The 25,865-nt window shown below is 50.3% G+C and overlaps 1 protein-coding gene across 4 annotated transcripts in view; it reads left to right on the top strand.

Annotated features, from left to right (window-relative positions):
* The window catches only part of NRF1 (nuclear respiratory factor 1), a 71,090-nt gene extending 45,717 nt beyond the window's left edge, over nucleotides 1-25,373 (top strand). For 2 of the 4 annotated variants that reach the window (XM_014945425.1, XM_014945424.1), the window contains exons 11-12: nucleotides 10,572-10,628; nucleotides 24,888-25,373. In XM_014945425.1, the coding sequence (XP_014800911.1) occupies nucleotides 10,572-10,628; nucleotides 24,888-25,051 (221 nt within the window). In that variant the 3' untranslated portion in view covers nucleotides 25,052-25,373. Of the gene's footprint in view, nucleotides 1-10,571; nucleotides 10,629-11,096; nucleotides 11,353-24,887 lie in introns of those variants that run through there. The other 2 variants (XM_014945426.1, XM_014945427.1) reach the window with 2 other exon arrangements.
* The last annotated feature ends 492 nt before the right edge of the window (nucleotides 25,374-25,865 follow it).

Below are 25,865 nucleotides of genomic sequence, written 5' to 3'. Positions count from 1 at the left end.
TAACGTTACATTTAAAGAAGTAGGCAGCAGTCCCTCCTCTCTCGGCGTAGTTGCAATATGTTCCCTTTTGTTCTGGTCTGGAGGAGGAAGCGGGGCTGGTAGCGACTCCGGGCTGGGCAGGATTTCTCCTTTATCCATAAATTTAAAAGAGAAGCTGCCTTGTGCCTGCTGAGGTGCTTCAAAGCAGTTCTGGTCTTAACAGCCTCAGGCAGTTCCCATCTTCGCCATCGTAACAGAAAGCTTCGGTTCTTTCTGCTGATCTTGAATTACTCTTAGAAAATTCAGATCTACTGACGCTGTGTTCATCGATCTGTCTTCTGAATGACTCTGTTGGGAAGCTTCATATTTGAGAGATCCCAATTGTTTTACACATGTATCCGCTCTGGTGCCAAAATGCAGCCATCTCTGGAGCAGCAGGATGAAAACTTTGGGGTTGTTTTTTTTTTTCCTCCATAGAAGCTCAGCACGCTCTGGTGCCAAAATGCAGCCATCTCTGGGGCAGCAGGATGAAAACTTTGGTTTGTTTTTTTTTCCTCCATAAAGTCTTAGCTTCATTGTGACAGATGGATTTTAAGAAATGTTTGGCCCAAGATCTTGGGAAGTCTTACAGTAGAAATGTTTGGCCCAAGATCTTGGGAAGTCTTGCAGCGGCCTTCCAGTCTCTAAAGGGGTTCCAGGAGAGAGGGGGAGGGACTCTTGATGAGGGAGGGGAGCCCTAGGAGGAGGGGGAAGGGTTTGACACTGAAAGAGGGGAGATGGAGCTGAGCTGTGGGGAAGAACTTGTTTGGTGGGAGGGTGGTGAGAGCCTGGCCCAGGTTGCCCAGAGAAGCTGTGGCTGCCCCATCCCTGGAGGGGTTCAAGGGCAGGGTGGAGGGGGCTTGGAGCAACCTGGTCTGGTGGGAGGTGTCCCTGCCCAGGGCAGGGGGTGGCACTAGATGGCCGTTAAAGGTCCCTTCCAACCCAAACCATCCCGTGATTCTATGATCTTCAGGGCTGAGAAGATAAAGGGACATGGTTCCTTCATGCCTGGAAGGATGGAAACATGAGCAGGTTGGGTGCTGTTCCCACCATGTCTGGCCTAGAGTCAGCGTGGGCTTGGGCTTGGGGGGGTGAATATGGATTTAAGAAAGCAGACAGGGTTAGTGTGTTCCATAGAGAGATGTGTTTCAATAATGTATTTGGTGGCATGGCTTTCCTGCTTCTCCCCTCTTCCAGCCATGACCCTGTTTTCTCCTTGCGTTGTTGCTTATCCAGGTTTCCCAAGACTGAGCTTCCTTCCCACAGTGACCCTTCATCTGGGTGGGATCTGGCTGGGAACACTCTGAATGAATGTGCTGCTTGACGTAGAAATTAATTCATTTCTAGGTTTAATTTGAAGCTCCATTTATTGGGTGTATTTGTATGATATTTGTCCAGGCTTTTGCATCTTCATCTCACACTCCCTCAATAATCCCCATGGCTTCAGAAGTAACTTCTCAGTGCAGGACACTTGCTGAAAAAGGGCCAAGCCTTTTGGCAGATGAAGTGATGTATGTGGCATGTATTTTTATTCACTGGATCTTGCTTTTCTCCACCTCTTAATGAGTCTTTCCATTTGACTTGACCGTTGCCAATGTTCATGTGAAATTCCAGATGTTTGTTCAACTTATGGTGACAAAGCCACCAAGCACTTGACTCTGAGAGCCACATTAGTGAGATCCTGGGCTTTGCTCGTCCCCTCATCCCTGAATCTGGGTGTCTGGGGGTGACACGGCTTATGGCTCGTGGCTTGCTGGGTGGTTGGAGATCATCTTTGCTCATGGAGAAGGTGTGTTCTGCCTGATGGTGACGGGGCTGGGCAGCTCTACACAACTCATCTTGTGCAGCCAAGATGAACGCCGAGGAGGAAGGGGCCTGGTTATCTTTATGGGGTATGCTCCTTGTTTTAATTAATGCATGATTGAGAATTGCATAGGATTTTGTTTGAGGGAGGCGTGGGTTTTTTGTTGACGGTATAATGTGGGGTTTTGTCTCCCTAATGTATATGCACACTGACTGTAAGACATAGATATTTGAGAAGGACTTTGGACCTAAACCAGTTTGTTTGGTTACAGCAGTGGTTTTGGGGTGCCCGCAAGAGATGGGTGTCCTAGTCCTTTGGCAAACTGTTGTCTGGAAGAGCTGAGGTTGAAGGAGGAAAGGAATGGCAGTCTGAGACACGTTCCCTGGAAGCACAGAACGGGATGGACAAACGTTTCCTTGCCTCCCATGGTTTCCAGTCCAGGAATTGGGATGGGAAGGGATGGAGGTATCTGTGTAGTCTGTCTGCAAGCAGGTTGCGTTGGCGCTGCCGTCTGTTGGTGCTTTTTGGCCCCAGGTTGGGGTAGGGAGGTGCTCTCCTGCCAAGCTGCACATCTTCAGCGTGGTGCTGTTTTATTTATGACTCTTGGCCTAAAGAGAAGGGCGCAGGTGGAGTCAAAAAACCAGCTCTGTGAAGCTGCCTGGTTCTGCGTCGCTCTCCTGACCCATCGCAGATGTTGGTGAGTCGTTTTTTCCAGGCCTTCTGCTCCATGTCCAACCTAACCCAGATCAGAGGCTGGGTTGGCAGAGCTCAACCAAGCAGAGCTTCTTCATGGGGCTCCTGCCACCTTTGCAAACACTCGTGCACGGGCAACATCAGGCTGGGGAAGGCAGCTTTTTGCCATTTCTTCTGGACACATGGTAGAGCTCGACTGTGGATCTGGACGTTCAAACCCATAAGCGTTGAACGGGGTGGATGGTAGATGAAGCAGAGATTGAAACCAGCCTCTAGTTCTCTGCTTCATTTTCAGTGCTCCCAGGATGAAGTTCATGTGTGATGAATTCTCATTGGGATAACAACTTATTCAAACCTATGCTGAGTGTGTGGCAGCCCCTCCTTGGCTTTTGGAGCCCCGTGAGACGTATTGTAGCCCATCTCTGGAAGACCTTCCTACTTAACAGCAGGCAGGAGACAACCAAGGACATATTTCATCCTGCTGGATGATCTCTGCTCATTCTTCTGCTCCTCCAGGTGATCCCATGTGGGAGGTCCCAGCGTAGCTTCCTTGCATGCTGGCATGGTGAGATGATTCAAGACTTGCCTCTTGAGTTGTAGGGTATTATTTCTTCTGCCACTGATCCCAACTGACCCCTCACTGCCTGGGGGGTAAGGATGGGGCAACGGTTCCTGCTGTGGAGCAGCTCTAGCATCTTTCAGCGCAGATTTGAGCTTTCAAGGTGGCTGGTCCTTGGAGAAATAGCATCCCCCTCATCCCCATCTACGTGGTGATGGGTGAGCGCTGCAACCACAGGCAAAACTGGGGGTGTCATTGCTGGTTTTCCACCAGTGCCGTGCCGCTTGTACCCCTTACACCACGCGAGGGCTCGGGGAATTGAAAGAGCAGCCTGTGATTACACTGAATCAGGGCAGATGGAGAGGGGCTTCTTAATCCCCCCACGTCACAGCAGAACTGGGCTGCAATCTGCTGTTTCATGACAGCAGGGCACAGTTCTTGCCTTCCCCAAGCAGGTTACCCCCCGGTGGCTATGAGCTGGGCTGGGTTGGGCCACCTTCTCCTGCTCTGAGCTGGGAGGGCTGTGGGAAACGTCGCTGGGCTTTGAATGGATGGAGGCTCCTCTGACCCGAGGGGCAGCTTGGGAGCTCCAGGGCTCTTAATGGGCTGTCAGCGGGCGTAGGGTGCAACCTGATCCAAATGGGAAGCTGGCTGAAATCCCGGCAAGCTGTTGTTGCTGCGTGAGGCATCATGAAATGAGATGAGTTTTGTGAACTCTCCATCCCCCTCCCTGGACTGGGCACCCCAGGAGAAGGAGAAATCCCCTCCAAGCTGAGCTACGAGCTGGGGCTTCCCCAAGTTCAGCTCTTGGGTGCGTGGTGGCGCGGTTGGCGTGTCTCTCCCTTTATTTACAAAGCTGGTTGTCTTGTGTATCCGACCAGAATCTCCTCCCATGTGGAGCTGTTTGCCCTTTCTCTTCTCAGCGCAGCCTCCGTGACTCCGTGCTCCTCTTCGGACCCTGCCTTCCTGCTGCACTGGAACAGGTTGCCCAGGGAAGTTGTGGCTGCCCCATCCCTGGAGGGGTTCAAGGCCAGGCTGGATGTGGCCTTGAGCAACCTGCTCTAGTGGGAGGGGTCCCACTATGGCAGGGGGGTTGGAACTCGATGATCTTTGAGATCCCTTCCAACCCAAACCATTCTATGATTCCCGGCTGCACGATGCCAGGTAGACATTTCCAAACCTCTCAAGGTGCTCTTTGTTTTCTTTGCCTTAAAAAAAAAAAAAAGCCACCCAAAAAACCCACTCTGCCCCCTCTTTGAAAACAGCCTCAGCTGCTTTCTTAGCAAGGTCTGACCTCTCCAGTTCCTCTATTGCTTTTTTTTTTTTTTTTTTTTTTCCCCCCTGAGCATGTCTAGAGGATCATTCCGGGGCTGTATTTATCCTCTTCATTGGATCTCCGTAGCAGGGACTGATTTTAAAGCCTAAAAGCACAACCCCATCTGTCTTGTGCCTCTGGGGCATAGCGAAGGGCCCCGTCCTGCAGCCGCTGAGCCTGTGAGAGATCTCTCTTGCAGAAATGTTTTCCTTCTCGACCAGACCTGCAGAGACATGGCAGAATGATGAAGGTGGCAGGTTTTAATTCCATTTTTTCCGAGGACCCTTCGGACTTTCTGTTTTTCCAAGTGAAACTCATTCCTCTTTGTTGGCGCTGGTGTTCAGCAGTTAGAGTTTGGGTTGGAAAAGGACGTTTCTTGCTATGGGATTGATTCATTTCTGCTTCGAGGTGCTGGGGCAGGTTGCATGAGAGCCTGGCGAGAGGCAACGCCACCTTGGCTGGTGACACTTGGGTGGCCTTGGCCCAAAGGGTTGGTGGGATGCCCTCGCCTGGTGGAACACGAGGAAAAGAAGGTAAATTTGTCACTGTAAGGACAGTTCCATCCTTCCAACACCTTGATTGCAGCCTGGTAAATGGACAGTGGGGTTAGTTAACCCTTTCTCTCCCCTTTCACTGGGTGAGGGCTGGGCAGAGGGCTTGAAGGTAAAACCATTTCACCACCTCTGACCAGTCGGGGACGTTTTTCTCACTGCCTTGGCGTGTCCCTTTGGGAAGTGAATCAGGGTCGCAGCAGAGGGCGGTGTGTTTGTCCCTGGAGGCCCCTGTCTCCCAGTGACCTTCTCAGCTCACGAAGACAGCTTGGCTTTGCTGTAAAGCAGCTCATGTGACAGCCGTAATCCGCAGCTCGTCAACAGCTGTGCAGGAAGATTGCAGGGGAATCGCCCTATTTTTTCCCCGCGCCGCAGACCCCGGCACGGGAGAGGAGGATGGTGGCTTCTGCTTGCTGCTGTCTCCTTGGTCGCACCGGTCCCTCAGGAGGTTGGTAGGTTTTTGAAGCCCCACCAGTGCACGCTGGCCAGGTGAGGAGCACACACGTGCTTCTGTGAGTCGATGTGAAACAGGTTTCACTGAATTTCACTGAATTTTTAGAGTTGGAAGGGACCACAGAGATCATCTAGTCCAACTCCCCTGCTAAAAGCAGGACCACCCAGAGCTTGTCAGAGCATGTTACTCAGGAGCATCCAGGCAGGTCTTGAAAAATCTCCAAAGAAGGGGACTCCACACCCTCCCTGGGCAGCCTGTTCCAGGGCTCTGTCACCCTCACCGTGAAAAAGTTCTTCCTCATATTCAAGTGGAACCCTTGATGTTCCAACTTGTGCCCATTGCCCCTTGTCCTCTCACTGGAAACTACTGAAAAGAGTCTGGTTCCCTCCTCCCTCAGCCCGCCCTTGAGATCCTTGTCAGCATTAATAAGGTCTCCCCTCAGCCTTCTCTTCTCCAGACTAAAGAGTCCCAGCTCTTTCAGCCTCTCCTCATAAGGGAGATGCTCCAGTCCTTGAATTATCTTTGTTGCCCTATGCTGGACTCTTTCCAGTAGTTCCCTGTCCCTCTTGAACTGGGGAGCCCAGAACTGGACACAGTATTCCAGTTGTGGCCTCACCAGTGCAGAGCAGAGGGGGAGAATGACCTCCCTCGACCTGCTGGCCACACTCTTCCCTATGCAGCCCAGGATTCCATTGGCCCTCTTGGCCACAAGAGCAATCAATTTCTCCTGAAGTGGCTTCCTCTGAATCTTTTTCAAAACCAGAGGTGGCGTTTCTAAGCCGGAGTTTGACTTGTTCCTCTCACCCACCCCCACCCCCCATATCCTTTGGCTTAATTTATTCCCCGAGGTGTACAAATTCCTCTCTGATGGCTTGTGCGGACCCTCTTCTGCTTCAGGGATACTTGGTCACTGGTGGACTTTTTGCCATCAGCCCACAGAAAGCTAAAGTGTGCCCTGGAGAAGACACAAACTCTGAGAAGGGGAAGACTGAGGGAGCATGAGCCTGGAATTTCCAGTCCCTAAAAGGGCTCCAGGAAAGCTGGGGAGGGACTCTTGATGAGGGAGGGGAGCCCTAGGAGGAGGGGGAAGGGTTTGACCCTGAAAGAGGGGAGATGGAGCTGAGCTGTGGGGAAGAACTTGTTTGGTGTGAGGGTGGTGAGAGCCTGGCCCAGGTTGGCCAGAGAAGCTGTGGCTGCCCCATCCCTGGAGGGGTTCAAGGCCAGGTTGGAGGGGGCTTGGAGCAACGTGGTCTGGTGGGAGGTGTCCCTGCCCAGGACAGGGGGTTGGTCTAGATGATCTTTAAGGTCCCTTCCAACCCAAACCATTCTGTGATTCTATGAATTAGTTTAAAATTAATCATGATGTTATTTATTATTCCCATACCCAGCTTCCAGACCACAGCAAACTTCCCCTCCCCATGGGTTTGCCTCCTTGTTGCTGCCGATCCTTGAACTCCCTTATTTCCGTTTCCCCTCTGTGATTTTAATCCTCAAAACCTCAGGCGTGTCCAGAGGGAAGTTCAATGAAGGAGGGACTGATGCTGACGAGTCGGAGGAGCCGATGACAGCTAAAGCAGGAGGTCTCAGGCCAAGATCCAGGCTCATGCAGCCAGAGAGAGGTTCCTGCAGGCAGGGGCAGCCCTGAGCTGCCAGCAATTTGCCTCAATTCCCTCTATAAATGAGATGCCTTTGATCAGGTAGGCAGCAGTTGCTTCGTAGCCATGTAATCCCTTGGTTTCTCTGCCAGAAGCCACCAGCAGTGTGTTTGTGGCTTCGATACCTTGTCCACCAGTGGCCTGAAGACAATCCCTCATTTCATGTAAGCTACAGAACCAGCCTTCAGAAGTGGCCATCTGTTACTGCTGGCCCATGACAGATTTTGAAGGCGAGACCTCGCAGTGAAAGGCTCTCTGCTATTCCCCTGAGCCGCCTGATCTTTTCCCTTCCACCCCTTCCCATCAAAAAAAAGAAAAAAAAAGCTTTGTACTTCTAAGCATTAGGGGATTCTAATTGGTGTGTGCACGACAGGACCACTGCATTTAAAGGGTGAACTAATGGAAGCTGAGTTTTATTGCTGGCATAAATATAGGATGTGCAAGTCCTTTGAAGTCTCAGGGATCAGCATCTGGGGGTGTTTGGGTTCAATTATACGCGATCGGTGAATTTGGCCCCAGGTTGTTTCCTGTTGCTCTGACCCGCAAATGCTTGACGATGTCCTCGGCCAAATCTTGGAGGTTCCTGGTAACGTTGTCTTTGCAAAAAGGGGTCCAAGTTGCACTTCCAAATAGGAGGTAAGCGTTAGGAGGTTTGAAGTCCTGCTGCAAATTAAGAGGACTTGGACTTGGCCGGGTTTTAGGCTTTTTGCTTGTTTGCTGCTGTCAAGAGATGTGCTTTCTCACTGCGGGTCAGGATGTGTCAAGAGATGTGCTTTCTCACTGCGGGTCGGGATGTGGAGGTGGTGGAGTCTCCTTCTCTGGAGACATTCAAACCCCACCTGGACACGTTCCTGTGCAACCTCCTCTGGGTGGACCTGCTTTGACAGGGGGGTTGGACTAGATGATCTCCAAGAGGTCCCTTCCAACCCCATGTCATTCAGTGATTCTGTGATGGACCTGCGGTTTGAGCTGGAACAGCTGTTCCGATTCAGACTCTGCTCTGAATCATCCCCAGCAGATGTGAGGCAGGAGGGATTCTCCAGCCACTGCAGCTCCTTTTGCTCTGGGGAAGTGGTTTCTGACCTGTTCTGTCCTGCCCAGGGACGCGACAGGACGGGCTGTTACACAAGCACTTGCTTGAATTCTTCTTGCAGTTTTTGTCCGCGCGGGTCCGTGTGCCACGAGTCCTCCCTTCATGGGGCCTCTGCACACCCGGGGTGAGACCCACAGGGAGAAGACACCTGGCAGACCCTTGCTTTCTGCAAATTGAAGGATTATTTTTCTCCTTCCACCCATCGTTGCCTTCTCTTGGCGTGTGGAGAAGCTTCCACCACCCATCCCGCGTGGCTCGGGCTCTGCCCGGGTGCACAAACGTTCTGTGCCTTCAGCCACCAGGCCAGAGTCCAAGCTTTTTTCTTTTTCTTTTTTTTTTTTTTTTTTTTTAATCGACAGATGTGCAGGGTTTAAAAGGGAGGAATCTGCCAGAGGCAGTAGCATACCAAGAATAAGTACTCTTGGGAGAGAGAGAGAGAGGTAGGAACCCATCCCACCTGCCGGGCAGTGGAAGACGGTGGTGTGAAGGGGGGGGAAAAAAAGGAGGAATGTGGACTGTAAAAACTTGCTCTTTGCATGATACCTTCCACGTCTGAGTCGCGTGCGTTCACCATGATTTATTGCTTACCTGGCTGAGGATGGGCCCACACAGAGGGAGGAGGGGGTCTGTGCCACACGGGTCCCTTGTCCTGTGAAGAAGACAGGCTGCAGACACCAAAGCCCTGTGACACTTGGTTCCAGAAGGACAGGGAGCTGGTGGAGAAGGCACAGCAAAGGGCTACCAAGATGAGTAGGGGACTAGAACATCCCTCTGCTGAAGAAAGGCTGAGGGACTTGGGTCTGTTTAGTCTGGAGTTGAGAAGGCTGAGGGGGGATCTGATCAACACCTCTAAATCCTTCAAGGGTGGGTGTCAGGAGGATAGGGCTGGTCTATTTTTCAGTGGTGCCCAGGGACAGGAGAAGAGGGAATGGGCACAAACTTGAACATAAGAAGTTCCATCTCAACATGAGGATGTTTGGTGTGAGGGTGGCAGAGCCCTGGAAGAGGCTGCCCAGAGAGTTGGTGGAGTCTCCATCTCTGGAGACATTCCAAACCCACCTGGACACGTTCCTGTGCAACCTGCTCTGGGTGACCCTGCTTTGACAGGAGGTTGGACTGGATGATCTCCAGAGGTTCCTTCCAACCTCATATAATTCTGGGATTCAGCACCATTGCAGCAAGGATGTGGGCTGGTTTGTAGCAGGGATGCTTTTATAGCTTTATAGATTTGAAGGGTGTACTTCGAAAAGAGGAAAAATGGACCCTTAAGGCATGTGTCTAGCTCTTTTTCCTACCCCCCCAAGTTAAAAAGAAGAGTACTTACCTCCTGGTAGCTAGAGCAGGAACTAGCGTAAGGTAAGGTTCCAGTGGAGACACCAGCTTCCCATATCTGCAAGGTAAAGCTTCGAACACCTTCTCAAGGCATCGTCCTCCTCCAAAAGCTGTGCCTCTTCCTCGGCTGTGAGTTCCCATCACCTCTCTTGGGTGAAGAGGACCATTTCCCCCAACGAAGAAGGGCACGGGGGGGTTGGGGGGGCAGCAGGAGGGAGAAAACCCATCGCTTTGGACCCGTTCGTTGGCCATGAATGTGCGCTCTGTTGTAGCGGGAGAGGCTCCCACTGAACGAGTCGGCGAAAAATGCTGGGAAAATGGTTTTTAGATGAAGCCAGGGACTATCTGGTTACGTATTACCTTTCTGCCAGGACAATGGCTGCTTTATATCCCCGTGTGCTAAACGCTCTGGAGTATATGCTAATATCCCTGTTCACGTGTGATCCATCGCGCAGCCACAAACTTGGGAAACTCATCAAGATCCGGGTCCCTCGTAGCCTTAAAAACACATCGAGCTCCTTTCAGAGACCCAGCCCAAGTGCCTTGGATTCCATGAACTTTCTGGCCTCGTGGCTCTTGGGATGCATAGAAATGCTACTTTTGGCAGCCACGTTGGCTTCTCATTCGTTTCTCAGCCCTCGTTACTCCGGGAATAGCAAAGACCTTCACTGGAGGTGACCTTCCCTTCTCCAGGATGGATTTTACTCCTCTCACTTCTGTGCAGCCATTTCTCATCGGGCCTCTCTGGTTCAATTAAGCCACTCATCTAAATATTTGTAAAACACCATACAAATATCTGGAAGTATCTTACACTTGCCTCCCACTTACTCTACTTTCCACTTATGCACGTAATGCTCTCTATAGAGGTAGAAGTATTTAAGTTACTGTGCTTAATACTGAATTTTTTTACTCGTATGGGGACACTGAATTTTTTTACTCCTATGGGGACATAGAATTTTTAAATTCACCTGTTAAGCAAAAGGATGTGTTTCCTATGAATACATTAATTATCCCACTTAATGCCTCTCCCCCCCCCCACCCCCCAACTGTGGTATTTGGCCTTTGTTCCGCCTTTTACACTTGCATTTTATTGTCAGGCTTCCTAACAGCAGACTATTCAGGTTGCAAGTGGAGCCTGGCAGAGAGTTCGGCAGGTGAGTGGATTTTTGTGGTGGTAGTTTTGGAATAACGGGATTTGGCTGTCATTGGTGTTACCACTTGTTCCTTTAGGTTCCTCACTGTGGTGTCTCTTGGGGTTAAAGGGGCTATATCTATCCATCTTTTTTTTTTATTTTTTTTATTTCTTTTCTCCTCCTTTCACACTTTCAAGGGGAAAATATCAGCTGTTGGATACATACCTACATCCAGGCATCCAGCATGCCTCTGGGGTGTGCTAATATCTTACAGCCCAATCCTGTTAGCCTTACGCAAGCCGAGCTCTCTCGTAATTGTTACTTAAGTAAAGAATTAGTGAGGAGCAGGACAGAGCTGGGCTCAGAGCCTGTATTTTAATAACACTCCAGCAGCGGTACCGTGGTGATAAGGATGGGGTTGTGGGGAGGTTGTGATTTATTTTTTTTTTATTATTTTTTTTTGGATTTGTAAAATTTGGCTTTTTAAAGGTGACGGAGACGGTGCAGAGTTAAAGCAGCAATGCAAAGGAGAGAAAACCCCACAAATACACTTTCGGCACCCATCAGCTTTAAGATACTATAAACTGACCATCGTAAGAGAACCAACAGATTTTGGACTGTCTTGATATGCAGCTGAATTCCCCTTGTACATTATTAATTATGATATGCAAGGATGCCCAGAGTGTTTTTCCTGCAGAAATTCAGCCAAATAATTGTCTGCTTCATTTGAATACGCCATATTTCAGTGCTTAAAAACTATATATGATTCAATTCAAATGACTTTGTTCTTAAACGGACTCTTTTCATTCGAGTAATAAAACATTTTATCCATTTTAGATGGTACCCTGCCTTCATTCTCACAGTAGCCTTTAATAAAACTGTATGGAAAATACAGGACCCTAAAGGCTGTTTTTAAAAGCATGATAAGAATCAGTCTCCATGCACAGTTCTTCCTCTGGAAGAGCCCCTGTGGGTGTTAATGGCATAGCAGGCGAGTCAGTAAAGTATTTATGGCAAAATATTACAGGGATCCAGAAACTGTAAGGTGCTGCCTTGTCCATAAGAGCTTGAGCAGCCTCTGATTTATTCTTCAGTGTTCCCTGTCTCTGCTTGGAGAAGCTTTGTGCTGGCAACACCTCTCTGCTCCCTCTTTTTTATTAGCAGAGAACGGATCGTAAGGAAAGCGAATCCCAACTTGAGCAGACATGAGGGGTTGCGGGACTTTCTCTATTTTTAACTGTGTTTCCTGTATCCATGATTGACCATGATAGACTGCTAATCTTATCAGGTGTGCCCTTCGCTCCACAGCAAAGCCCAGCCGATCAAGGAAGCTTAGAAGGGTTATTCGCTAAGCTTTCCTCTCTGGAGGCTGGTAAAAAAGCTTTCTTTTCAGGTAGACACAGAGACACCTCTCCTACCCACCAAAATTGGCTTGGTTTGAGAGTGACGTGCTCTGGAGGACCCAGCAGTAGCGTGTGAGGTCTAGGTAAGAGCTAAGCTTGAGCAGACTCAGCTTTATTCTGCCCCAGCCCACGTCCAGGTCCTGTTAACAAGCTCTAAATTCACCCTCAAACCTCCACGAAGGGGAGAGGGAGGGACAGGTAACCTTAGGTGAGACACAAGGGCTGAAGGCATGAAGCCAATCCACCGTCAGGATACCAGACTCCTGCTCTGCCTTCTTTCCCCAGCACCTTTTCCATGGGAGTTCTCAACTACATCAACATGAGGATGAAAGAGAAGACCTGAGATTTTGGATCGATCATTTCCAATGTTAAAAATAATTACAGGTTTTTCCTTATATTGCTGTCCTCGCTGCAGATGATTGCAGGTGGAAGACTTCTGGTATGGCAGGAAAGGGCTGCAAAGACAGAGATGCAGGGCAGTTGTGAAGTGTCATCGGTGAAGAAGACGTTTGTTGCCACCGCTTGAAGACCATGGGTCTTTGCAGTGCCAGGGAAAAGTCTGGGTATCCGTTTGGCTCACTGGGGTCTTCCTCTTTCCATGGAAACGCTGGGGCTTCAGAGGAGATAATTCCATGAGGACAGCTGAGTCCCTCTCTGTATGTCACTTGATAGGTTGGGCTGTCCCCTCCAGCAGCAGAGACTCCTGTAAATCAGGAATCCCAACCCCAGTGTGTTTGTCTGAAAGTGCTGCAACTTAAAAAGACTTGAGTTCTTGAGTTCTCAAACCAACAACCAACCCCAAAACAAACCCTCAAAATTCCCAAAACCTTTGGAATCCTTCAGGGATCTTGTTAGTCATTTGACAAGGAAGGGTGGTGACCTCTAGGTCATCTCTGGGCTTGTGTCCTCTTGGATTTTATATTGAACAAAGCAGGAGGTGCAGACACACCTGCCCTGCTCTTGAAAGGAGCCACAAGTAACTGAGTGGTCCCTTTGTGAGGACAGATTGCCTTCCTCTGGCTTAGAGGCAAAGGTGAAAGACCAAGAAATAAGGAAGATCAAGCCAAAGGTGTTTTAGATCTTGGCTGAGCTGTGATCCTTCCCTTGTTCAATGAGCTGTCATCTCGCAGCTAGAGAAGGAAGGTTGGTCTCCAACCAAGACTTGGGGATAAATAGAAAGCAAACATCCAAACTTGGGTTTTTAAATGACACCTTGACCCAAAATGCTAAGCATCTAAGGGTCTTTGCTGAAGCTAAATGAGTGGAAGGAAGAATGAGCCCTATTAGCATGGTGTTGCATGACAGCCCATACCTTTCTGATGACATAGGGCTGGAGGTCCCAGGTCAATCAGGCTTTATTTATTGGTCACTGAGATGGCAGCTCCTGTTGCTCTGAACGAGCAGAGAAGGAAAGCTCAGTGAAACAGAACAAGAAGAGCCAAAGCTGAGGAAAGAACAAGGCACTGACAATTTAAGCAGGTAGGTGATGCCCAGCCTGAGATGGTCTGGGCAGTCTGAGACGCTGAGGTGTGATCATGAAGATGAGGGGTTGGATGCAGGGAAGGAAATAGCAGCTCCAGGGCTGTGACGTTCCTACCTCCCAGGCAGTTGTTGATGGAAACCCTTGCATCTTGTTTTATCTCCTTTGCTTATCTTCTGTTCTAAGGAAGAGTCAAGGCTATGGTGTGACCTACTAGATTGTGACACTGGGTTTAGTGAATCACAGAATCTTCATGGTTGGAAGGGACCTTTGAGATCATCGAGTCCAACCATACACACACACAAAAAACCAAACCCAACCTTTGAGATCATCGAGTCCAACCATACACACACACAAAAAAAACCAAACCCAAAACCCCACAAACACCAAAAAGACCTCAAAACAAGACACCCAACCCAACAATCTCGGGCAGTAGATCATGCCATGCCCTGAAGTGCCACATCTACACGTTTCTTAAATACCTCCAGGGATGGTGACTCCACCACCTCTCTGGGCAGGCTGTTCCAGTGCCTGACAACCATCTCAGTAAAGTAATTCTTCCTAATATCTAATCTAAACCTCCCCTGCCCCAACTTCAGACCATCTCCTCTGTTTCTGTCATTATTCCCTTGGGAAAAGAGGCCAACCGCCACCTCTCTGCACCCTCCTTTCAGGGAGTTGTAGAGGGCAATGAGGTCTCCCCTCAGCCTCCTCTTCTCCAAACTAAACATGCGCAGTTTCCTCAGCCTCTGCTCGTATGAGTCGTTCTCCAGGCCCCTCACCAGCTTGGTGGCTCTCCTCTGGACACGGTCCAGCATCTCAATGTCCTTCTTGTAGTGAGGGACCCAGAACTGAACCCAGCCCTTGAGGTGAGGCCTCACCAGTGCCCAGTCCAGAGGCACCATCACTTCCCTACTCCTGCTGGCCACACTACTCCTGACACAGCCCAGGATGCTGTTGGCCTTCTTGGCCTTGCTGTTGGCCTTCTTAGTGCTCCATTTGTGAGCTGCCATGACTCAACTTTGCTATCAAAACCTCAGGTGCCTTGTTACATTGCTCTTTGTTGTGGTTTTGACCAGAATGGCTTTTGAAAAGACGGGTGATGGGTGATCTTGAGGTATGCTGGTGGTCAGCGAGCAGAAGTAGGACTGCACACTTACTCAAATTATCATTTGATGGGACACTTTTGTGTTTTGAAATGAAAGACACAGGGGATGGGTAGGGAAGAGCTGTGACTGTTGTGTGCCTAGAAAGTTCTCAGAGCTTAAATAACTTAAATCATGGTGAAAATCTTTCCAAGTATCATCTTGTCCTAAGAGACATCTAATTTGAGTTAGTCATTGACGCTCTAGCAGTAGTTGGGGGGGGAAGAGAGAGAGAGAGAGGGACATGCTTTCAGAAGACAGTTTGTCTTATCTTAAAGTAGGTGCCTGTGTTAAGAGATGTCTTCTGCTTCCTTTGTCACCAGTGAGTGTGGTAAGATTCCTGAAATGCTTGATTTCTGCAGCTGACTTTGGGTGAAATCCCATCCGTGGTGTCACGTCAACACCTCGTATCTTAAGGGACGCCTTCAGTTTTGCGGATGTTTCTTCTCTACGGTCAGAGGATTTTCCAGGGTAACGTGACTTGGAGAGCACTCGTTTTAGCTGGTGTGATTTAAACTCGTTACAGAGATCGCTGGTGTTTTTCTGAAGTTACATGCTCGTGCCCGTTGCGTGTCCTTCCCCCTTCTTGAAGGCCTCTCGAGTCACTCCCCCCAAAGGGAGGTGGTCAGGATGATAATTTCTGGAAATCTTGGCAAGCCAGTTTCCCATGTGCAGCAATGTATGGATTTAATAAAAATCTGTTGTGGGAGCTCTTAACGTGCACGCCGAAGAGCGCTCTTTTGTGTTAGCAATAACACAGCAGGTAGTCCCCAGCACTGCACTTAACCTTGTCTTGGTGAGGATAGGAATGGTCATTGCTCTAGGAATCGGTTTAAGGACACGGTTCCTCTGCAGTTATTTAAATGCTGGTGGTTGTGGTACCTTTATTGTAGGCAACGATACCTGCTGTTTTGCCAGAACACGTGTGTGACTGCAAACAGCTGTTAGGAGCTGCTCAAGATCCTGGTTTTATGACTGTCCTTTTTAAAAGTGGTAGAAGTAAAGTGTAACTGAGTCCCTCCTGCTTTGCCATGTTGCTAAAAGAAATCATACGTGGCTAGGAGAATGAGATATGGAATCATAGAGTGGCTCGGGTTGGAAGATCACTCCCTCCTGCTTTGCCATGTTGCTAAAAGAACTCATACGTGGCTGGGAGAATGAGATATGGAATCATAGAATGGCTCAGGTTGGAAGATCACCAAGTTCCAACCCCCCTGCCCTGGGCAGGGACACCTCCCGCCAGACCAGGTTGCTCCAAGCCCCCTCCAACCTGCCCTTGAACCCCTCCTGGGATGGGGCAGCCACAGCTTCTCTGGGCAACCTGGGCCAGGCTCTCACCACCCTCACAGCAAAGAAGTTCTTCATAATATCTAATCCAAATCTCCCCTCCTTTAGTTTAAAACCATTCCCCTTCATCCTACGGCTCCCCTCCCTGATCAAGAGTCCCTCCCCACCTCTCCTGTAGGCCCCCTTTAGGTATTGGAAGGCCACTATAAGATCTTTCTGGAGCCATCTCTTCTCCAGGCTGAAATAGATATCCTATGGTTGACTATGGACCAAGTTTACTGTCAAGAAATACCTCTAGTGCTACCTGATTTGTCCTGTATGTCTTAGTGCTGTCCCATATTTGCTTGGTTGGTGACTCTACCGTCACTGGACCCCAAAGTTTCTTGATGTAAAATGGAGCGTACAAAATCTTGTTCCCATCCCAGACTGAAAGGAATTCAAGTGATGGCTTCTTCCAGCCCCTTGCCTGAGCCAACATCAGTCTTAGCTGGTTCTAAAAGACCTTTGGTGTTGGAGACTTTGCTCCAGAGCTTCACTAACCTTATGTTTAGTGGTTGTCGGGGTTTCCCCCCCACCCCTCTAACATCTAGTGCAACTTTCCGTGTTGCACTTCGAGTTTGTATCTTATTCCTCCCCACTGTGGAAAAGAAACAAGTTATTCCCTGTTTATCTGCATCAGTCTTGATGTATTTACAGGCTGTCCTAGGTATATTGATCAAAGCATGCCCACCAAGGGCAAATGTTTTATTGCTTGGAAGTCCTCCAGCGATGCATTTTCCTGCTTGGTTTTTCTGCATTAAGACCTGCCCATCGGTGATTTTGAACTGTCTACGAGAATTCTTCCATCAGGAAGTTGCCATCAATTCTTCAAGAGTTGCCTTTGGCTCCGAACGAAAGGCAACAACGAGATGGTATCTGCTGACCTGCGTGCTGGGGCCCTGTGGTGCATTCCTGAACACAGGAATTTCGGTCGGTCTGCTCAGCCCCGTGCCTCCGGAGGAGAGGAAGAAGAAGCTGCAAGAATATCTACTGGAAAATGCTATGGTAGGATCGTGCCAAGCAAAGTTTGCGGAGAAGACTGAAGCAAGCAAAGTCCTCTGCGTGAGTTGAAGGTCATTGGCCAAGCAAATCCAGTGGAAAACTTCACTCTTTTTAGGCTTCTCCATTGTTGGCATGAGCACCGTGAGGCCTTCAGAGCTCCAGCAGGGGTCTGGGAGACTTGTAAGGCCTCTCACAGTGGTCTCCTGACTCTACAGTGCTTGCAGACGTTCAAAGCAAATGGTAAACCAGGCAACTTTCAACACTTATCCCCATTTTGGTGTCCAGGAGAACAAGACGTATCAACTTTGGCATCCATCGCATGGGATCTGCTTTCTCTTCTTGGTGCTGAGTGTGATTCTGGTGCCGGCAGATCCCCAAGAGCAGCACCGGCTGTGGTTGACCATGGCTCATGGCTTCTGGTGGTTTGAAGCAGGCTGTAGAGCCTTTTTGGAGGTCCTGGGTTTTGATAAGATTATAGAATCATAGAATTGCTGAGGTTGGAAGGGACCTTTAAGATCACAGAGTCCAACCATCAACTTAACACTGCGAAAATCACCACTAAACTGTGTCCCTCAGCACCACATCTGCCTGGCTTTTAAATGACCTTCAAGGATTATGTCGCCCAGCTGAAGAAACAGATGATCTTACGCTCTGTCAAGGGTTCCAAGGTGGTTGCTGAAGACATTGTGCATTTTCTATTTTGCCCCATAAAAGAAATCCCAAGAGCAAATACTTTTGTGCTACTGGGTGACTCCGGATCTGTGCCCCTTGCTCCTCCACGTCCAGAGCAGTGTTTCCTGTGGCTTCACAGCTTTTACAACCATAAACTCAACTCTCTTGACAGCTTCCCTCTTGAATTCTTCCTTCAGGAGCCTCCCCAAAGGTGTGTTGAAAAGGTTTGCACCATCTCCCCTTCCCACTCTTCCTGGGCTTCGGCTGCCTTGGTACCACAGAGCTGGGCGTTGCTTGGGGCTCCTGGCTCCCTGACGCAGGAGCCAAATGGTTGTGCTTCTCCATTTGCCTTTTGCTTGCTCACAACCCTTCCTTTCCAGAGGCTGTCCCCACAGGAATTAGCTTCAGCAGGGGATCAGCTTTCTGGTGGAGTTGATGCTGCCAAAGAAGAGGATTTTACACTTTTTGAAAGAAGAGGAGGCCGTTTCCTTACTTGAGTCAATGTTCAACATGGTGACAGTGGCTGCTGTTGTCTTCTCTGGTCAAGGATGGAGCTGGTTGTTGTCTCTGGATCCTCTAGAGCTTTGCTCGTGTTCCTGTTGGAGCACCAGGCAGAAAACATTATGTGCAAGGTCCTGCCGTTAAGCCTTTCCATGGTGTTGAGGGCTGTGCCAAGACATTCACCAGAGGAGCTCATCTCAGCTGGGAAGAGGACATCTCACCCATTGACTGACTGTCAGCTAAGAGGTCCCTCAAGACTACACACTGCTCAGTTTCTCCCAGCCATTCTGCATGCCTTTGGGCATCTAAAGTGAGGATCAAGCTTTCAGAAGGGTTACACTGGATGTCCATATTGTCCATACCGGTTATTGAGATAACTCCTGCTTTGGTATCAAGGAAGACTTCTACTCCAGGGTGCATTTCAAGGCTTGCAGAACCTGACTATCCAGCTGTAAGCTCAGACTGTTGCTGTAACAAGAGCATACCAAACATTCATGGGACACATGGCAGCCAGGTTCTTCATACCATCTGCTGCCAGATCACACCCTGATGCTTACAGTCCACCTTCAGGCAGAGCTTCGTCCAAGGTTCCCTTGGGCTGTCATGGTTTCTTCACCAGTGGGACCTTCGTGGTGGTAGGATCTGCACTGGCATTGCAGCCCATCTTCTATCCACGTCTGGTGTGCTTGCTTCATACCTGAAATGAGATAGCCACTAATTAATCTTTATACATGGGATGCTGACAAATGGATCCTTGGCATCATTCTCCAGGTGTGATCAAACAACACAGTGATGGGCTGTATCAGCAACCAGGGTAGTGTAGACCTTACCTCATCTATGGTCAGGAAAGAACTAATTCATGGAGTTAGGTCTTTGAAGAGTGGATCTGCTTGGCTACTTGGCTATCTCTGTACCTTGAGCACCTTAGCAGATGGCCTGAACCACCTTGAGCTACCAGACACTGAACAGGAGACAACGATGCATCTTGAGGAATGGATTCCACCATAGATACCGGGGGGGAAAAGGCATGTCTTGTGTCACTGAGTAGGACAGTTTTCTGTCCTGAAGGACTGGGAATGTGGCCAGCTGTTGGAGACTCCAGTAGTAGCTCTTCTTCATGCTGCACTTGCTTTGATCTCAGGATGAAGAGGTGTTAAAGCAAGGCAGAAACTGGCACTGAGGAGCCCGGTCCCCTGAGCATCAACTGTCCTGGATGTCCAGGGAACTGCTGAACCAGGACACCAATTCCCTGGCCACCTGGCCTTCTCCCCCCAAGGCCCTTTGTGCTGGTTTAATGTGGTCATCAGCAACGTAGGATCAAAATGGTTGTTCTTATGCCACTGCTGATCTGCTCTCCATGCCAGGTAAGATGTCTCTGTCAGCCATCACATGACTTTTGGCCTCTGAATCCTGTGGCTCTCTGGTCCCAGGTAGATCCTGATCCTCACCCTTCTTCTTCTGTAAGCTGTAACCTCTTCTCTGCTGGAACAGCGGGAGTTTCATCATCTCCTATGACCTGATGCAGTCCCCTGGCTAAAATACAGCCTCTAATTTAGTGTGACCCGACATTAGAGTACAGCTGCAGCTGTCCCAGAGTCAACCAACTCTAATCCTTTGATTCATGGTGGCCACCTCAACCCCTAAGACCTGCCACAGCTCTCCTTCTCCCTTGACCACCCTCATGTCTTGCTGCAGCACCCGTTCCCCTCCATGGCTATTAACCTCCTTCCTAGCAAAGGTTCCTCCACCAAAAAAAAGTCTTTCCCTGACGTGCTGCAGGTAAGTGAGAGGCAGGACTTTGCCCCATCTCCCTGTGTAGATGCTCTCCTTGTGTCCTTGCCGGAGCTGGCTCCTCATCCCTGCCCAGGACAGGAGGTGCTGACAGGTAGGTGAGTTTGGTGGCCAGGAAGAGGTGGTTCACAGAGGGATGGAGATGCCTGGGCTTTGTGCCTCATCCACCACTTCTTCCAGAGGGGCTTTTTGGGTGGCTTCATGAAGGGGAAGCAAACACACGGTGTGGTTGTGTCTTCCCGCTTGCCGTGTCCATGGTCCGTGCTGCTCGGTGCCGTGATTCATCACCTCTGCTGTCCTTCCTCCCCGGGCAGGAGCTGCTCTGAGCCACGTGTGGGATCCGATGGGATCCCTCTTCCCTCTCCTGCCTGTGCCCCCCATCCCTCGCAGAGCCACCACGACCCAGCTCCGCTTCCTTGGCAGATACGTATTTTTTCCAAGACTCAAGAAGTTGGGGTGGGTTTGTGGGTTTGGTTTTTTGGTTTTTTTTTGTCTAATGGATTTCCTGTTTTTAATACAATTGAAAGGGTCTGAAATCCACGCTTTAGATTAACATATGCCAGCTAGATTAGGGCTAATCAGGGTGCAGGTCTGAGCAGATGCAGCGCGGGGCCAATCCTAGACCTGATTACAGTATCTCAGTGGTTTAATCGTCTCTCTCCCAAGGGCGATCATCTCTGCTTTAATGCACAGCAGACTTTCCAGCCCTCTCCTCCTTTGGTTTGTTACCACCCCTGGCAGGAAGGCCGCTACGTCAGATGCTGAGGAGATTTAGTTTAATCCCATGCAGAAAGGGATCTGCCTGGTGCCGTCTCTCGCGGAGTACTTCCCTGCTCATCCCCGCGCTCCAAGATGCGGCCAAACCTTGGGTGATACAAACTCATCAACGAAAACCCTGGTTGAGTCTTCACATCTCACCATCTTTTGATGGCACCCATCTTTAGCTGCTTGGCCCTACCCTGGCCAAGGTGTGTTTGAACAGCACGGAGGGATCAGCTTTTTAATGTTGTGTGGTTTGGGCTCCGTGAGGGTACTGGTAGCTCTGGTCTTTGGGTTGGCCATGGGCAGGGACCCCAGTGAGGTCTTCGCATCTCACCATCTTCTGATAGCACCCATCTTTGGCAGCAGCTCTACCTTGGCCAAGGTGTGTTTGAACAGCGTGGTGGGATCAGCTTTTTAATGTTGTGTGCTCTGTGCTCCATGAGGGTGGTGGGGACTCTGGTCTTTAGGTTGGCCATGGTCAGGGACCCCAGTGAAGTCTTCACATCTCACCATCTCTGATAGCACCCATCTTTGGCTGCAGTTCTACCCTGGCCAAGGTGTGTTTGAACAGCACGGAGGAATCAGCTTTTTAATCTTGTGTGCTCTGTGCTCCATAAGGGTAGTGGGGACTCTGGTCTTTAGGTTGGCCATGAGCGGTGACCCCCATTGGGTCTTCGCATCTCACCATCTTCTGATAGCACCCATCTTTGGCTGCAGCTCTACCCTGGCCAAGGCAGGTTTGAACAGCATGGAAGAATCAAGCTTTTAATGTTGTGTGCTCTGTGCTCCGTGAGGGTAGTGGCAAGTCTGGTCTTTAGGTTGGCCATGGGCAGGGACCCCAGTGAGGTCTTCGCATCTCACCATCTTCTGATAGCACCCATCTTTAGCTGCAGCTCTACCCTGGCCAAGGTGTGTTTGAACAGTGTGGAGGGATCAGCTTTTTAATGTTGTGTGCTCTGTGGTTGGTGAGGGTGGTGGGGACTCTGGTCTTTGGGTTGGCCGTGGGCAATAGACTGTCATTTGAGAGCTCCAGCAATCTCTTTTAGGCTTGAAACCCGAGTAACCCAAAGGGCTTAGTTGGGTTGTTGGTCTGGAGCGGGGATTTTAGGTGCATCCCAGGCCAGATCTCCTGGTCTGTGCCAGCACCTGCTTAAACTGGGATGTGCTACGTTTCCTTGTATGGTCTGATCAGAGATTTTCTTTAAGAGGGCTGAGCGTGAGCTCTTATTTTAGTGGTTTTTTGCCTAAAACTGTCGTCTGTTTGAAAAGCACTTTGGGAGCTTCGTTACCTTCTCCTGACTCCACACCATTCCTGGCGCTTGGTGCCAAACCATCTCACCAGCAAAGCGATCCCTCCCTTGGGCTGGGAACTGGATGAAACGTGGACCTACCAAACCCTTTTGGTGTGGGGGTGGTCCCTCAGGCTGGGAGATCTGGGAACATTCCTGCCCGTGGAGCTGCTTTTTGAGAGGCGGAGAGGAGGGAGGTGGGAAGGGCTGCGAAGCGTGCTGCGCTCTGCCGGGGTCACCCACCTGGTCAGGACGATTAACTCGTAAGCTTTCCTGTCTGTACAACGAGTTATCTGAGGACACCAAGCCATGCTCTGCCCCCACCCCGGGTTATTAAACGGGTGCCCTTGGTGGGACAGAGAGCTGCTCTCTGCCACCGAGACCTGAATCAAAAGAAGCCCGCGCTGCTTTTTTCAGGAGAGCATGGATGGAGAACCTGCCGCCTTAACCCTTTTGAGAGCTGTTTCAGGTGTTGGCCATCCCATGCTCATGGCTACAAAGATGATGAGGGGCCTGGAGCATCTCCCTTAATGAGGAAAGGCTGAGGGACTTGGGTCTGTTTAGTCTGGAGAAGAGAAGGCTGAGGGGGGATCTGATCAACACCTATAAATTCTTCAAGGGTGGGTGTCAGGAGGATGGGGCTGCTCTTTTTTCAGTGGTGCCCAGTGACAGGACAAAAGGGAATGGGCACAAAATTGAATATAAGAAGTTCCACCTAAACATGAGGAGGAACTTGTTTGCTGTGAGGGTGGCAGAGCCCTGGAAGAGGCTGCCCAGAGAGGTGGTAGAGTCTCCATCTCTGGAGACATTCAAAACCCACCTGGACAAGTTCCTGTGCAACCTATTCTGAGTGGGACCTGCTTTGGTTGGGGGGTTGGACTAGATGATCTCCAGGGGTCCCTTCCAACCCCATGTGATTCTGTGATTCTGTCTAATCTCTGGGTGGACCTGCTTTGGTGGGGGGGTTGGACTTAGATGATCTCCAGAGGTCCCTTCCAACCCCATGTGATTCTGTGGTTCTGTCTAAATCATGTTTTACCAAGCCAAAGGCAGTGGTGGGTACGGGCAGGTAATGTTGGAGTAGAAGGACAAAGTTTATCTTGCTGTTCCCCTTCCCCTGCCTGGCTCTGTCAAGCAGTGCCACTGCTCCTCACTGGTTTTTCCATCTCTTTTCACCGTTCGCGTCACAATATCCTCAAGGGCCTGGTTGTTTTGTTGTCACCCTGGTTGGTGTTACCTGTCTCACTGCGTTGGCCACAGCGGTGCCTTCCTCGGTGGCCCAAAGTTTTGCCAGCTACAGCTCAGGGGGCATCTCATCCCTTTCTGTAGCTGAGCCACCCTTGAGAGGAAGATGTTTCCTACTTTGCTGGACCCATCCATCTGTTGGGAAGGGCTGAGGAAAACTTGGTTTGCTTTGTTTTCTCTCTCTTCTATGTGATAGATACACATGTGTGAGGGTCTACAGCCAGTATGGCTTGGCCAAGGCTCACCAGTCTCATGCTGCCCTTCACCCGTCTTGGTGTGAAGGCAGAAGGACTCGACTGGGACAGAGAAAGATCTGGAGGAAGGGCATTGTGTTTGAGAGTGGCTGGTGGCTGTACCAGGGTGGTGGGCAGGATGGGTGGTCTGTGGTCTGCACGTGTCGTGAAAGTTGGGAAGGTGTTTGAGTGGCGTAAAGAGTTACCAGGGATGGAAGACTTGAAGGGAGGAGAAGCCGACTTGATCCCTTCTTTAGCCCCAGGATTCCCAACTCTGGGCAAATCAAGTGAGAAAAATGTGTTTCAGAAGTGTGTTCCTCACCTGTGGGTGACCACTGCTGGGCTGTGTGGTGGAGAGACACGTGGGAGCAATCCCTGCCTCCATGGCCTGACAGGGCTGGCTGTACGGGTACCTGCTGTGCCATCCTGGCATCTTCTCTGGGTTCCTCCTCCAAAAAGTTCTTATTTCATTCCTCCTTAACCTTATTCTCTCTCCCTGCCGCCAGGCAGCCTGGTATGGGCTGAGCTCACCATGCTGCCACCCAACCCTACCCCATCCCATCCCTGCTCCCATGCCAGGTGGCACCGTGGTGGGTGAGTTAAGCACAGTGAGGCCACCAAGGCACGAATAATTACACCAGCCATGCCAGGTGGCACCGTGGTGGGTGAGTTGAGCACGGCGAGGCCACTGAGGCATGAATTGTTGTCTTCCCTGGGCATAGAATCATGGAATGGTTTGGGTTTAAAGAGAACTTCAAAGGCCACCTAGTCCAACTCAAAGGCCATCTAGTCCAACCCCTGGCCCTGGGCAGGGACATCTTCCACTTGATCAGGTTGCTCCAAGCCCCCTCCAACCTGGCCTTGAACCCCTCCAGGGATGGGGCAGCCCCAGCTTCTCTGGCCAACCTGGGCCAGGCTCTCACCACCCTCACAGCAAACAAGTTCTTCCCCAGATCTCAGCTCCATCTCTCCTCTTTCAGGGTCAAACCCTTCCCCCTCCTCCTGTGGCTCCCCTTCCCTCATCAAGAGTCCCTCCCCAGCTTTCCTGGAGCCCCTTGAGGGACTGGAAGGGGCTCCAAGGTCTCCCTGGAGCCTTCTCTTCTCCAGGCTGAACCCCCCAACTCTCTCAGCCCCCCCTCCCAGCAGAGGGGCTCCAACCCTCCCAGCATCTCCGTGGCCTCCTCTGGCCCCGCTCCAACAGCTCCGTGTCCCTCCTGTGCTGAGGCCCCAGAGCTCCAGGTGGAAGTACTCCAAGATCCCAAAGGACCATCTCCGGAGCGGCACTCCTTATGTCCAACACAACCCCCAAGCCCCTGGGGACCACACCATGGCCCGTGGCCACACCAGCCTCGTCCCTCGTGCTGGTCTCCCTCCACTCCTTCCCTCCCAACCCCACTCCTATATTTTATTATTATTTTTTTGCCTCCACAGGTCTCGTCCAGATCCCCGTCAGCATGTACCAGACGGTGGTGACCAGCCTGGCCCAAGGCAACGGCCCCGTTCAGGTGGCGATGGCACCCGTGACCACGAGGATAGCGGACAGTGCCGTCACCATGGACGGGCAGGCGGTGGAAGTGGTGACCTTGGAACAGTGACGATGCCCCCAGGATCAGTCGGGATCATCGTGGTGATTTTTTGGTTTTTTTTTCCTCGTCTCTTACCGCGAATAATTTTTTTACCGCCTCTCCAGAGATGCAATCAGGTGGCATCGAGTCTCCCAGCTTTGGAAAGCAAAGGTTTTGTTAACTCTTTTCTTCTTTTTTTTTTTTTTTTTAAAAAAAAAGGAACACACACATACAAAAAAAATAATAATAATCCTAGCAGAGAGGAGGTGTGTTAAGTGCATTTTTTATAGCGCCGCGCTGCTCTCCTGTGAGCGAGGAGCCAAATTGTGACGGGACTTTTCATTTGATTGAAAAGCGAGCAGGGGGAGACCTTGGAGGGGGGGTTGGGAGCCGAGGGATGAGGAGTTGGGGGAGCACGGATGCCCCTCGGTTGAAAACTCGCTTTGGCATCGTCGCCGTCGCTCCTGGGCATGGTCCTCTGCAATTGGCAAATTAGGTTTCCAAGATTTTAACGTGGACTTTTATATTTAAAAAACAAAAAAACCAAACAAACAAAACACAGGGGGAAAAAAAAAAAAACACAAGAAAAATTTAAAAAAAGAAAAGAAAAAAGGAAGAGAGTTTGGAAAAGGCTCCTTTCCTGGGGGAAGAAGAAGAAAAGAAAAAAAAAAATAAATGAAAAAGATTAGAAATGCATGTGTGACTGCAGGGGGGTGGCATCCTCTCGAAGGGGGGGCTGATGCTCTTCCAGGAGACCCCCGGCCACCTCCGCCTTCCGTCAGGAGCCCCCCGGCCGCGCTCCGCTCGGCTCCCCTTGGTGCACACTGGAGACTTGTTCTTATTT

This window comes from Calidris pugnax, unplaced genomic scaffold (assembly GCF_001431845.1).
Source record: "Calidris pugnax isolate Ruff unplaced genomic scaffold, ASM143184v1 scaffold96, whole genome shotgun sequence".
NCBI classification, from domain to species: Eukaryota; Metazoa; Chordata; class Aves; order Charadriiformes; family Scolopacidae; genus Calidris; species Calidris pugnax.
The sequence above is the reverse complement of the archived record's forward strand: the minus strand, read 5'-3'. Positions and strand labels throughout refer to the sequence as shown.